We start from the raw sequence: 13,332 nt of genomic DNA, 5'->3' as shown, positions 1-13,332 counted from the left end.
CCAACAGCTTACAGACAGAATATAGACGCAATGAAGGACCTACCTTCTTACTTATATCTTGGTATCCTGAACGTCTAGACGAAGCGGATAAGATCACTTTTAGAGCTCCGGTCATCAAGTAATAGAGACAAGATGATTGATTACTTACATTATTTATGATGGCTAAGGTACGGTAAGGATAATATACCTACTATAATGGAGAAAACTCAAAGAGTATCCTTCCAAAGGAGTTATTGGTGTAGATTATTTGTAACGCATGGAACAATTCGTGGACTAGAATGACTGGGATGATAATACTTACAGGAGTTAGTAGGCAACCTATCTTCAAATACCTGCAGTGATATTACATTTCTTAAGTAACTGGAGTAATTGAATAATAAAACCGTTCAAGTACGAGTCGTACTCATTTGAAAATCGTTGTTTAGTAAAATAAATGCATCACATACTATGAATATATCATTATATATCAACTGTCTTGCTATCACGGATTATGAGATACAGCCTGGTAACGAACAGACAGCGCGCCTTACTAATAGAGTTTTATTTTACCCCTTGGATTCGGAACCCTTAAAATGCAGTATACATGAAAACATAATAAATCTATAAAGGAAGGACTAAGCCGAGCAGTGAAATGAAATGAAATCATTTTTTCTGTAAGTAGGATATATCATCACTTTTACATGTCTTCTTATTTTTTTGAGAACGCTGGAGTCGACATTTCCTATCTGACTACCCCGAGAAGAAGTGGCTAAGTCAAAGTTGGTGGTGATAATTGCGATGTTATCTACTCGAAACATTCGTGTGGTAACGCACTTACTTTCGTGCCCTTTTAGAGCTGTTACATTACCTACAGGTAAGCCAGGTATTTTAAATGCTGACCTAAAGAATATAATTAGGTCTAAATATGGTCCTGATTAGCTATTACCTAATAGGCTTTGAATACGAAGCTATCGGTGAGTAGAACTCAGTTCAGTATTGATACTGGGCTAATGAGTTACGTGAGATAATAAAATTGTCCCAAATTAAATGGTTACGCTTCACTTCCTTTTATCTTGACACAGCCTTTCCTTCAGTTGCTCTTGGTACTTACTTCTTGGCCTGCCTCTTCGAGCCTCTACATGTCCTACTGTTATATCCTACTTTTATTAGAAAAACAAAAGTTTGTATGTGTGGATGTTGGTTACTCTTTTATGTAAAAAACTACTGAACGGATTTAGAAAGAACTTGGTAACTGGGTAACCTATGTTTTATGTTTGAGTAGGATCATTTTCGAATTAGCGGATGGGCTCAAAAGCAATGGCTAGATTAAACGTAAATGAGTCCTGCCGAATAAGGTGACCAATCAAATTTCTTCCCCTTTTCTTGACACTGTTTGGAATCCTTTTGGCTATCTATTCGATACCTTAAATCAGTTCATGATATTTTTCTTATACTGAGATTTTTCATAAAAGAGACCTTTCAAGATTAGCATTCAAAATTATCTAAGCCAACGTCTTGCGAAGCCTAATATAGGTACGCAAGAAATCTTTATAACGTAAAAACCATAAAAAAACATAGAATAGTTCGAAGACGTATAGTGCTAAGATATAGATATTGGCTTTAAAAAGTGTCAATTTCTAATACAATAAAAATCATAGTCTACGATAGTAAAGTGGTGATTTACATGTGGTACCAAACGATATAATTATAACTACAAATATATAAACGCATTTACTGGTTCTGCTACTGTAATTCGATTTTGCAGTTCTAATTTATTCTTTCTTATCTTATTTCCGATCGTAGATTGAGATGTCAAAGAGTTTCTAAACGATTTTCACACTTCAACCTGTACAAATAACGCGGAAGCATTAAAATCGTAGTATCTCACATTTTTATACTAAATGCCCATCTTGTTGTCTCGCTTTCACGTTGATGCGATAGATATACAAAATGATTGTCAATGATATGGAATGCACCAAATTGTGTTGAGGAAATTGAATTTACCATGGAAAATAAAATTGAGTGACTGATAAAGTGCTTTGATTCTGTTCATTAATTAAAATTGATAGCCAAACCATCGCGTTTCATCCATTCTTTAATATGGTTCATGAGTCAGAGTGCCTTAGAAACGTGTGCCCAGGGATTGTTTGTTTGTGTTCATTCGCGTCTCGATTCCGTCAGTCGTCTTCGCATAGTGTCAGTCGCAGTCGGTTGGCTCGGGCTCGCCTGGGGTATCGTTCTCGTCTCGCATTTTATTTTCGGCATTGTTAGTGGCATAACATATTACGAGTGATATCAACAAAACAATGTTATCGCACTATATCTCCTAGAGATAATCGAATTACGATAGCTACAATGTGAAGTTAATGTTACGATGAATTTATGTACTTTTCTAAAAGATGTAAGACAGTAGACTGGTCAGTGAGAGTGTTTGGTTGTAGATATTTTTGTAAAAATGAGACATGCATTCAGTCGAAATGCAAAAAAGTGTATCAGTGCAAGTAGATAGTGATTTCGCTTTGTTGCTGCCGAGCGGTGTCTACGAAATAAAAAAAATGGAGCCAAGATCGAAGTTACGAAAAGTGATACTCTTCTGTTTACTACTCTCATTATTTGGAATGGTTGCATTTGGATACTTCTGCCCTGACCAGGTAAGCCCTCATAACTGGGAACCATCGTAAATACGCACCGTTCTGGTGTTGTTTATCATTTGCAAGTGACATTTGTTATGCTTTGTTTTTACTTCAATCAATCAATTTTACTGTCTAAATTGAGAGGAGAAATAATGCCAATGCTTTTGCTTAACTTAGATTATGTGAAGCAGGTTTTTCACTATCAAAATTTTGTACTGAATGTGCAATAAAAAGATAGGTTTACTATTTACTACACTTTGTTGACATTAACAGCATGTAAAACAATGGTAAAAAATGTAGGCTTATGTTTAAGTAATGTCCAATTAGTATTTATCATTTTTTTTAATTTGTAAAGATGTTACTTATATAAAAAAAAATTGTGTCCACAACTAAGGCTAAAAACTGTAAAAATCTTCAGATAATGAGGTCCAATAGATATATATGAGGATAAGAAATTATTATTTTTATCACTTAGTAAAAAAAAAGTACATTCTGAGCCAAAACAATTTATTTTTAAATACATTTTAATTTAGAACCACAATTCTAATCAGTTCATAAATTCATGATAACACATTTGATAAGTAAGCGGACAAAATAATAATATAATTTACATTAATTGAATAAACCACAGCAATTAATTATGTTAAAAGAAACTGTTTATTAATTAACATTTGTTGTATATTCACACATGAATCAGTGAATGATAACCACTATATTAGAATAATCAATTATAATTGTTGTGAATAAGGATGAATCTCCGTTAATTTACAGAAACTCCGATTTATTTCATGATTCAAATAAACTTACAGTAGTTTTATTTATAATATTAAATTCTTAGTAAAAGTGTCACTTTTCAACTTAAATATAACTTATTGAAAAATGCCTGGGATATTGAGCCTTATTACATTCCTATCCGTAAACTGAGATGCTCTTTTCTTGGTTTTAGATTTGTTTTCCCATAGTTAATATTAGTTAACATAGTGAAACTAACAGTTAGAATATATTTTGTATTTCAAAAGGAACAATGGAAATGTTGAAAACTACATTTTTAATTTTGTTTCAAATAAATACCCATAAGCCCACAGTAGTCTATGATTATCATGGAATTTAGCTTTCTATTTACTTACATAAATTAATACAATTGATTCAGCCGTTTCACCATGAAGTAACAGACTGACAAGTAGATTCTTGGTTAAACTTCTGTGGTATGTTTTGCGTTATGATTCTTGGTCAGCTTCAGTTTGTCTATCTCAATTAATTTAGATACATTGTAACTGTAACATGTGTTTTCAATCTAATGTTAATAATAATAAAAAGATACTCAGTAAAAAGTATTAATTTACTGTACATAAAATATACATTTTTTAATACACTCCGCAGTATTTAATTTTATATTGTATCACAGTGGCTTTCACTAATATTCAATGCACATGCACAAGAGACTCAAAACAAGCATTCATGGATGACATAAATTTAATGCTTGTCCTACGCGGGATTGAACGTGCAACACGTCTCGCGCAATGGGTTTGGCGTGACCTTTACCACGCGGCTATCCGTGCAGTCAGTTATAATAACATTAAAAGCATCTTCTTAAAGATCTTAAGTAATTAAAATCTCATATCTTCATTTTATGTTGATGTTTTTATGTGATTAAGTTGCATTATAATTATTTTATCTCAGTGTTAGCATTATTAAAACATAATTCTATACATTTGTATGATACGGAAATATTCTTTGTTTATTTACTTAAATGACGCAGGATTTTTACACCTACTTTATATTATAAAGACATATTTTGTGTTTGTTTCCGTGTTTTGTTACCACTTCACACAATTTCGATATGGAGATAGCTCGTGGATTACAAAAGAGGATACATTTCATCCCGAAAAAATAGTATTCTTGTGCGTGTGTAGTGTAGTGTTTCTGATTAGCCGTGAGCAACTCCGCGTAACGCAGTTGTATAGAACTAAACAAAGGTTCCAATTTACACTTAAGTTACTTTAAAGTTTTAATATCAATTTACAAGTGACCACCAGCCATGAACTTGTGTGCTGGGTGATTAATGAATGATGAATCAAGCTATGACACAACATTCCTACTTTACCTACAGATTGTAAAACTATTAAAGTACTTATTTAAAGGCCTTACTGGTTTTACTATATCCCACCATATTAGTAACCGTATTGTGTAAGAATATCGTCTTTAGATAATGACGTTAATTCTAACAAATATTGAAGCAAATGTGAGTTTCTTCTTTGTATGTTACCCATGATGTCTTGATTTGAATTGTTTAGAAAAGTTTGAAATCAAATAAAGGACATGGTCTTGGGCCGCGCTATCCAAGATCCCAACACTAAATCGAATTCTCAGCTCTCGTCTCTACATCCCTCATGACCATTATCTTATGTTATCCTTTATTTTTGCACGCCATACTGAAATGCTTACTACCGACACCAAAAATGAACCAAAGTAGTTTTGAAGCTTATCGAAAAGATGTTTTTTTGCCTGCTCATCCAATCTGATATGCAAATTGAAAAGAACGATTAAAAATAGATATAAATGAATCTGAAAATAATACCAAAAACTGTTCATGCATAGCTTTATCATTACTTGGATCAAGCTTAAGTATTATCGGACACATCTTGTATAACTGCAGTTTGATTCCAACTTAGCATAAACAGATACTTCTAGCTAGACTGTACCGGCTCTACTAATTAAGCGCGTGGTGGCCATGCGGCCATACCTTTAAGTTTTTACGAGTAGGTAGCTGAGAGGCGACGGGCCGCGGCCGGTCCGACAGCTCGCAAAAAACCTCCCGTAGCAGGACTTGCAGCCTCCAGTCACGTCACAACTACATGTTGGCATGAACCTCCATCTTGTACCCATCAATCATTTTTTAGTAAAAATTCGTCCAACACGCCACGATTCGCTTTTGACCGGTTTTTATACTTTTTACATAATATCATCTCCGTAAGAGTCAATTGGGACTACTAATAAAGATATTTTCGCTAAAACTGGTCACCGATGTGGACAATCTCGAACGCGCAGTGGCATAATGGTCGTGTTGTGGGCGGATGGGTGTTAGCGGTCGGAAAACAGTTGGCCATTTGAATAAATGCAAACAGTTTGCAATATCGTTGTATGTAGGTGTCAAGGCGGCGCCTGACCTCACCTGATATGTGGTAGGAGCTTTTTAGCTTCTTTAAGTCGTTTACGTGTCGTTTTATAGTTTAATTTCGCCTCGTGCTTCGTACCGCTTATCAGATGTAGTTAGAATGTAGTCCGAATTCAGGATTTCTAATATTGAAATTTAAAGTTCATCTGTATCAACACAAATACGTAACACAATGCTTGGAATGGTTCATTTGCATCTGTTCAAACACCGAGATATCGTCTTTCATATGAGCACAAAACAAACTCAATTGTCCTCGTCTTCTTTCATCCATTTCTTTTGGATTAAGTAAATACGCCTCGATACGCACATTAAAATGTCTGGCTATGCCTTCTTCCCGGACATCAAGCGTGAGACGGTAGCCTACGGTTCTTGAAATACCACTTTCCAGTTCCCGTTATGGTCATGCGTTGGACATTCGCATTGCAAAACTCAAGACAAAGGATAAAATTGCATCTCTTTGCACGCACGTTGCGTTTTGGTGTCCACGCGGCCTCATAAGGCGCTGCGAGTTGTCGTCGGCCTCTGTCGACCGCGCCGTGAATTGATAATGGACAGGATAACACCTGGACAGTAACACTAGCACTATTGCCATCCACTTATTCAAATGCGCTTAACATTCACAATAAAAAATCCCTTTAAACTCCCTAAGAAATCTAGCATCTACATACATATGGTTGGTGAGTTAAGACGGTCAAAGAGATTCACCAAGTAGGTTTTAATCGTAAATTGCGTAGTCATGGAATGAGTTATGTGATTACGTGTGAGTACTTCGTAGTTACGTTGTCAGTGTTTAGCATTGCATATTAGCTCAATTAACCTAATTAGATGGCGCCAGAATGACCACTTCGGAAGGATTATCTTAGGATGTTAGCATGTTGTCGTAGATGTGCTATCTCCGCCACTAATTGTAAAAGAAATATCGAACTAATAGTTTCTTGGCTAATTAATTTACTAATACTACTCGTTTTCAGGTCATTACTTTAAACTGTGGAGTACTCTAAGTGAATCTATCAACTCTAAAAAATTAAGAGAATTCGAACAGAATAGCTTGGTAAAATAACTTATCTATACCTAGCTAGTCCTTCGACCACTCATTGATATATTTTGCAATTATTACGTTCTCGAAACGTAAACACGGTGGATACGACCATAAGGTAAATTATATTTACTATATTCTGCACCGAATTACGATCACACGCGATAACCGCATTAATTTGGTTCCTTATTATAACTAAACCTTGTTATAACGTTTTGATAAGCTGTAACGTACTTGACCTATATACGAACTAGGTCTTTCACTGAAATTCAGATCGCAGTAAGAAAATAAAGTGTAGCTAGATAAGTACGTGCATCGTGTGGGTCCGGCGGTCTACCACGATATCACGACCTTTTGAAGCATTTGCATTTGTGTGAGAGAGAAGGTGCTCTACAACATATACTCTCGTACGTCTCGCTTCCCCAACTGCTGTATAGCTTTTTAAGAGGTGCTGAATAAGTGTCGGGGTGAACATTCAGGGCACGTTGTGGTTTTTGTTAATTTGATAACGTCAACACAGTGATGTAACTCGAGACTTGATTAAGTTTTACTTTGTAAGCCTAGCAAGCGACATTATTACGCGCTACTTACGTGTACACGTGTATAATCACTTTATTTACATCATAATATATGCCTATTGCCTATTTAATTACTTAATTCGCAACGAGTAAATATTCTGTGTTGCGTTGCTTTGAATCGAGGAAAATGTTTGTTTTATAATCAGATGTATGTCAAGATTTCATTTTAAAGTATTTTATTATTATGTACCCTGAAAGCCTAAAGCTATGTGTTCATTCGTGTATTCAGACACGGTCTCGAATGGCATTTCTATCAAAGTTTAAGGCGACGTTTTTCTGTCAAATAAGAAATGACAAGAAAACAATAGAAAAACGAGTGTTACGTGAATCGTCTAGGGGCCGTAGTTGAGAACAAACTTCGTAACAGTAATAACTGAATTTCGATATTACAATAAAATGGCGCCTCCGCGCCTGGCGCCTGATCGTATTTCAAGTATAAGATATTATAAACCGATGCCGCATCGATGAGTAATCCGCCGCGAAAACCTTTGATCGATGAGAGCTTTATTTAGAAACATAATCGATACTGGATGCAAATGCAATTGCTTTTACCAATCATTGATAACCACTACTCAACTGTAATACGGTCTTGTTTTTGTTGTAATATGAAGATATTGATTGGTTATCGCGGCGACAACTCTCGGTAATCATAATAAGTGGAGCAGAATCAGTGGGGAGGCTGATTGTAACTGTATATTAATGGGCGCAGGGGCTCAGCCCACTTCATTAGGCGGACAAACAAGCGGGGAGAGCATAGACGCCCTTTATCTCTCCACCCTCTTAACCCCCACCGACCTCTAACGTGAACCTAAAAGATATTTAAGCATTTCTCCCCTTCCAGATTAGATTTTATTGTAACGGAAACCATGAAAACATGCACCGAGATGAGAAATAAACTGGGAAATAAGGAAGTTGGTTTCGTTAAACAGGGTAAGGGTTGCTTTCATGCTGTGTTGCACAGGCTTACGTGGCCCTGTGACGTTAGTGAGACTTTGTTCTAGAAACTTCAGTTGAATGAAACCTTTTTTTAATAAACCCTTAGAGACTGCGATCTTTAAAAAGAAACTTCATTAAGTTGACTGTTGCTAGACTTGCTAGTCGAAAAGAACAGTTTATTAAAGTAAGAAGATAATGCAAAACGGGTCGTAATTTTAATCATTTTTGCGACTGAATATGTGTCATCGATATCTAAAATGGTTTCAATAATATACCGCGGATTTTAGGCGTATTGAGTAGGATGCCATTTATTTCAATATACGTTGGACCTGTTGGCCTAATAAATTATTCGTGATAATAACCTGTTTGGTGAGAACAATACGAATATGGAGAATGTTGAAACATAAATGGTTTTGCTAACACAATACTGATATTGAACAGAAGTTTAATGATTACTACGTTTTGCCCGCGGCTTTGCCTGTGGGACGTCGGTTATTACGGCAAAAAGTTTTGTACCTTCACTATTTGATTTATAGTTTAGACTAGTAAATTAGATTTTATGAGCTGCAAGACCACACGTTATTAATTTATCGCATCCTTTTCTATTCATAATATTTTAAATAACAGATTTTTACTAAATCAATCAACAGGAAAACTCGCTAAAGTTCGAGTTACATATGAACTTTATAACGTACTTTGATTAGACTTCATTAATACATGCGATAATGTTTGGTGGTTAATTTAAAAAGTCATCGACTATCGTAAAGTTTATGACAATATGTTAAGCAAGCAGTTTAGGTTAGTTTCGGAAGTTGTCTATGTCTAACAGTGATGAAAAGAGATCGTAAACTCGTGATCGGTAGTAAAATTTTTATGTTTACTTTTTAATTTTTTAATAAATCTTCTAGCACCATTTTCGTTTTAACTTTTGATGGTTCCTTCTCTTGCGTGTATGGAAACAATTTATGTATTTCTTAATTTTTTTAATTAAAGTTTAATCTTTAGCCTATTATTTTAATCATAGCTATTACACCATAAACGTTTAAATCTTGGGGTTTACGAGTTCCGTTTGTTAAAACGTCTATCTTTGTCGTGCTTATAGATACAATGACAAATATACAAAAAAAAGATTAAGTGAATACGTTTTTTATAGCTTCATAGTTTTTTGAAGATTAAAATTATTTAAACAAGTATATAAATCTTGGGAAAAAGGTGTCAAAGATGACACGCTCAAATGTCCTCTACCTTTCCCCAAACGTCATTTTATGCGCTAGTAACATACTAAAAGTATATTAAGTAGAAAGAAAGTACAGTGAAAAATGAAAAATACAATGATAGAATGTGACAGGTTCCGTCTAAAAATGAATAAATTCTATCAAAAGCATTTTGGTGTTTATTCTAAAAAAAATAACAATAAATTGCACTTTGAAGCTTTGTATCATATTAATGGCACTTTTACCACAGTATTATTATCTTTACTGCGTAATTTTGTGTGCTAGTATTCCATATAATACACATTTAAAAAAAGGTTTTTGTCCTAGTATCCTTATAAAACTTTGCATGAATAACTGCATGACCTAAAAAACTTGAATGTGTCATGAAAGTAATCTACACCAGTTTTTTCGTTTAAACAAGTAACCTCTTTTGATATCAGATTTCTCTTCCACTATAACAGGATTTAAACTGATAAATTATTACATTTCTCTTATAAAGGGCACTTGTATTGATTACTTTACTTTCGGTTGGAAGTAATTATTTATTTATTTATTTATTTATTGAATAGAATAGAACGGTAAAAACCAATTACACTACTCATATACACATAAAACATAACTTATCAACATCAGTAACTTATATCTAATCGGTACAACATACGAAATTTAAATATAAATTGAAGATACAAGGAAATACAAGAAAAAAATAAAATAATATCAGATAACACAAATTTACAATAAAAAACAATAATAATGAGAATTTTAGTACACAGCACTCATACATCTCGCGCACAGAACCTCAAGCATTCCGACAAAAACAATCCTCGGCCACTCGCAAACACGTCACACTCTGGTTTGAAATCCAGGAATTGGTTTAGTAGTTTAAGGGTACGAGGTATAGGGGAGCTAGCTCTGCTGACGGTCCTGCATTGTGGTACTGCAAACAGATGATGTTTGCGATTGCGGCAGTAATTATCGGGAGCAAAAATACAAAGGAGTTGATTGTGTATGTCTGGCGCGACAATTTCTCCATGAATGATTTTGTATGCAATCAACAGTTGTTGCATTAATCGCCGTACTTCAAGAGAGTTGTAACCTAATGTGCCCAGTAAAAAGAGAGTTGGATATAGATATGGGTAATAACCGTGAACACGCTTGTACAGGTATCTTAGGAAAGCCTTCTGCACCTTTTCTATAAGTAGCACGTACTTGCTCTCGCGTATTGTACAGTAATTTAATAACATGTTGACTACGAAAATCACGAGTATTTCGAAGTACGAATCCAAGGCGACGAAAAGATTCTTTAGCCACTAATGCCATGTGATCATGGAAGGTAAGCTTTTGATCGAATGCGACGCCCAAATCTTTTATTTCCATAACTCTTTCAATTGTGCTTTTGCCTAATTTATAATCAACATAAATTGGGCATCGCATGCGACCAAAAGTCATTACACGACATTTACTGAAATTAAACTCCATTTTGTTTAATAGACCCCAGTTATATATAGCATTTATGTCATCTTGGAGAGCTAAACAATCAGCATTTGATTTTATTTCCATAAATATTTTTAAATCATCGGCATACAGGAGGCACCTAGCGTGCTTGAGAACTGTGGGAAGGTCGTTTATCATTAATAGGAAAAGCAAAGGTCCCAGAACTGATCCCTGACTTACCCCAGAGCGAGTGTGGTATGGGTTTGATTCGTAGATCCCCAACTTCACGAATTGCTGACGATCACAAAGGTAAATGTCTTTTGAGACCTTTTGAATCTTTTATTGGCAGGGGGTTTGCACTAAAAAAATCTCCCAGACATTAGAATTATCTCGAACTGAATTGGGAGAAACATCCCAAAAGTTCTTAAGCATTCTCGAAAACGTTGCTTAAAAGATAGATAGATGGAATGTTCTTTATTTCACACCACACAAGTGCAGGATTGGATACAAATAAATATTAGCATGGTGCTATATTGCGCGGTCTTATCGCTAAGAGCGATCTTTGTCCATAAAAACCTGCCTCGAAAGCTTTGCTGCCTCTTGTGTATAGAAAGTAACATACTCTAAACAGTATGCCAAAATAAATGCAAAACTAGAAAGAGATCATCAAAATCTTTAAATCTCAAAAATGTTTTTAGTTAAAAAGCTCCAACATAAAAATAATACTGATCGATTTAACCCTCGTATAGAAATGTAGGCGGGAAAAGGATACGGCAAGATAAAACACCTAAATATGAAAGAAGATTATTGACCCGTTATTTATGAGAAACATCCATATAGGCATCATGAATATAACTCATATATAACCCGCAATGTGTGTTTAGGCTTAAGCAACGTAATATAAACCCATCCGTTAATATCTACTTGTGTAGACGAACTTTCAGGGTTGAATTACGAACTACACGACAAATATGAATCACTAAGTCTACAGTCCGCAAATAAAACTAGTTTTAGCTATTTCATTATCATATGTTAATTTCTTTTTAATGGCAAATTTTATGGACTATATTTGAATGAGAAATTTATGGCATCGTAAATTTTATCATAATATCTGATATGGTATTGTGATCTATTATAATGACAGCTACATATTAGAGCTTTGACCTCACAATGGTTTACTCAAAAAGTCTTGTTATACAATATCATTTTTATTTGCACGTGTCCGATTAAGATCAGCGTAAAATAATGATGAGGTCGATTTCAAATTCATTCGCGTGATATTTGAACTTTTCTTTATCAAGATCTAAAATCAAATATGATATATTTTTTTGACTTCATTTTAAAAATATGTTTTCTTATTAAAACACTATTGTTTATACGGAACCCCAGATTAAAGACAACGGAATTCAAACGAATGGAAAGAAATTGAAACTTTACGAGCTAAATATTAAGAAAATTCTGATATATTGATTCTGAATTATAGTTTAGAATCTATGACCATATCCTGTGCAGTCCTCTGCAGTTTAACAAACAGCTGTTTCTGCAATCATTCACCATAGAAGCTTTAACCGATTTTTTTTTGCTCTATATTTCTTTACCTTACTTTCTTTATAATCTACAATAATTGAGACACTATTCTTATTAATTTAACTTTCACCTTTTTCTGTTCCCAGGTGTGCGCACTATCACCTCGGGAGCGAGTGTCAGAATCATTGGCTCTGACGTACGCCGAGGCTCCGGGCCGGCCGCTGCCCGACGTCATCGCTCAACCGGGGCTCTCCTACGACGAGGTCCTCCACGACGACTTCCGGTTCGATCTGAACGCTCATGACGTCATGGTCTTCTTGCACATACAGAAAACTGGCGGTACCTCTTTTGGGAAGCATCTAGTCATGGATTTAGACTTGAAGGTTTGTAATACTTTTTATTTAATAGGTTGTGTGAACGGATTTTGCAAAAGGTTGCAAGTCCTAAATCAGAGTAAGGAAGTACCAATATGACTATTTAAGGGTTATAATAAAAATTTTCGAAGCCATTGAAATCTGAATCGCGTACTGTGGTATTGGGATAAGCGTGGTGATCAACTCTTAATTTTTCTTTAGATGGAAAAATGCCTCTGCAGTGTACATTTACATCCTGGAATAAATATTACTAATACATATTGCTAAGAAACAGTCTCCCACATCTCGTCAAGTGCACCTGTTTCTCCTATTTACCCGTAGGTGTCTAGCTATGTGACAACTTGGTGGGTGAGCGTGGAATTCTCGTGGGCGATTTAAGGTTCGATTCTGTTAGATGTACTAAATTGCAATTGAAAGCATTAAAGCTAGTACGCCTACACTTGAAA

At 34.9% G+C, this 13,332-nt stretch overlaps 1 protein-coding gene across 1 annotated transcript in view; it reads left to right on the top strand.

The window, feature by feature from the left end:
- Positions 1 to 1,929: 1,929 nt before the first annotated feature.
- The window catches only part of LOC113492820 (heparan-sulfate 6-O-sulfotransferase 2), a 67,537-nt gene continuing 56,134 nt past the window's right edge, over positions 1,930 to 13,332 (top strand). Inside the window, exons 1-2 of the mRNA XM_026870497.1 lie at positions 1,930 to 2,630; positions 12,659 to 12,895. Coding sequence (XP_026726298.1) covers positions 2,442 to 2,630; positions 12,659 to 12,895 — 426 coding nt within the window. The 5' untranslated portion in view covers positions 1,930 to 2,441. The remainder of the gene's footprint in view (positions 2,631 to 12,658; positions 12,896 to 13,332) is intronic.

The sequence above is a fragment of the Trichoplusia ni genome, chromosome 4 (assembly GCF_003590095.1).
Source record: "Trichoplusia ni isolate ovarian cell line Hi5 chromosome 4, tn1, whole genome shotgun sequence".
In the NCBI taxonomy this organism is placed as follows: domain Eukaryota; kingdom Metazoa; phylum Arthropoda; class Insecta; order Lepidoptera; family Noctuidae; genus Trichoplusia; species Trichoplusia ni.
Note: the sequence above shows the minus strand (reverse complement) of the source record. Positions and strands in the feature narration are given on the sequence as shown.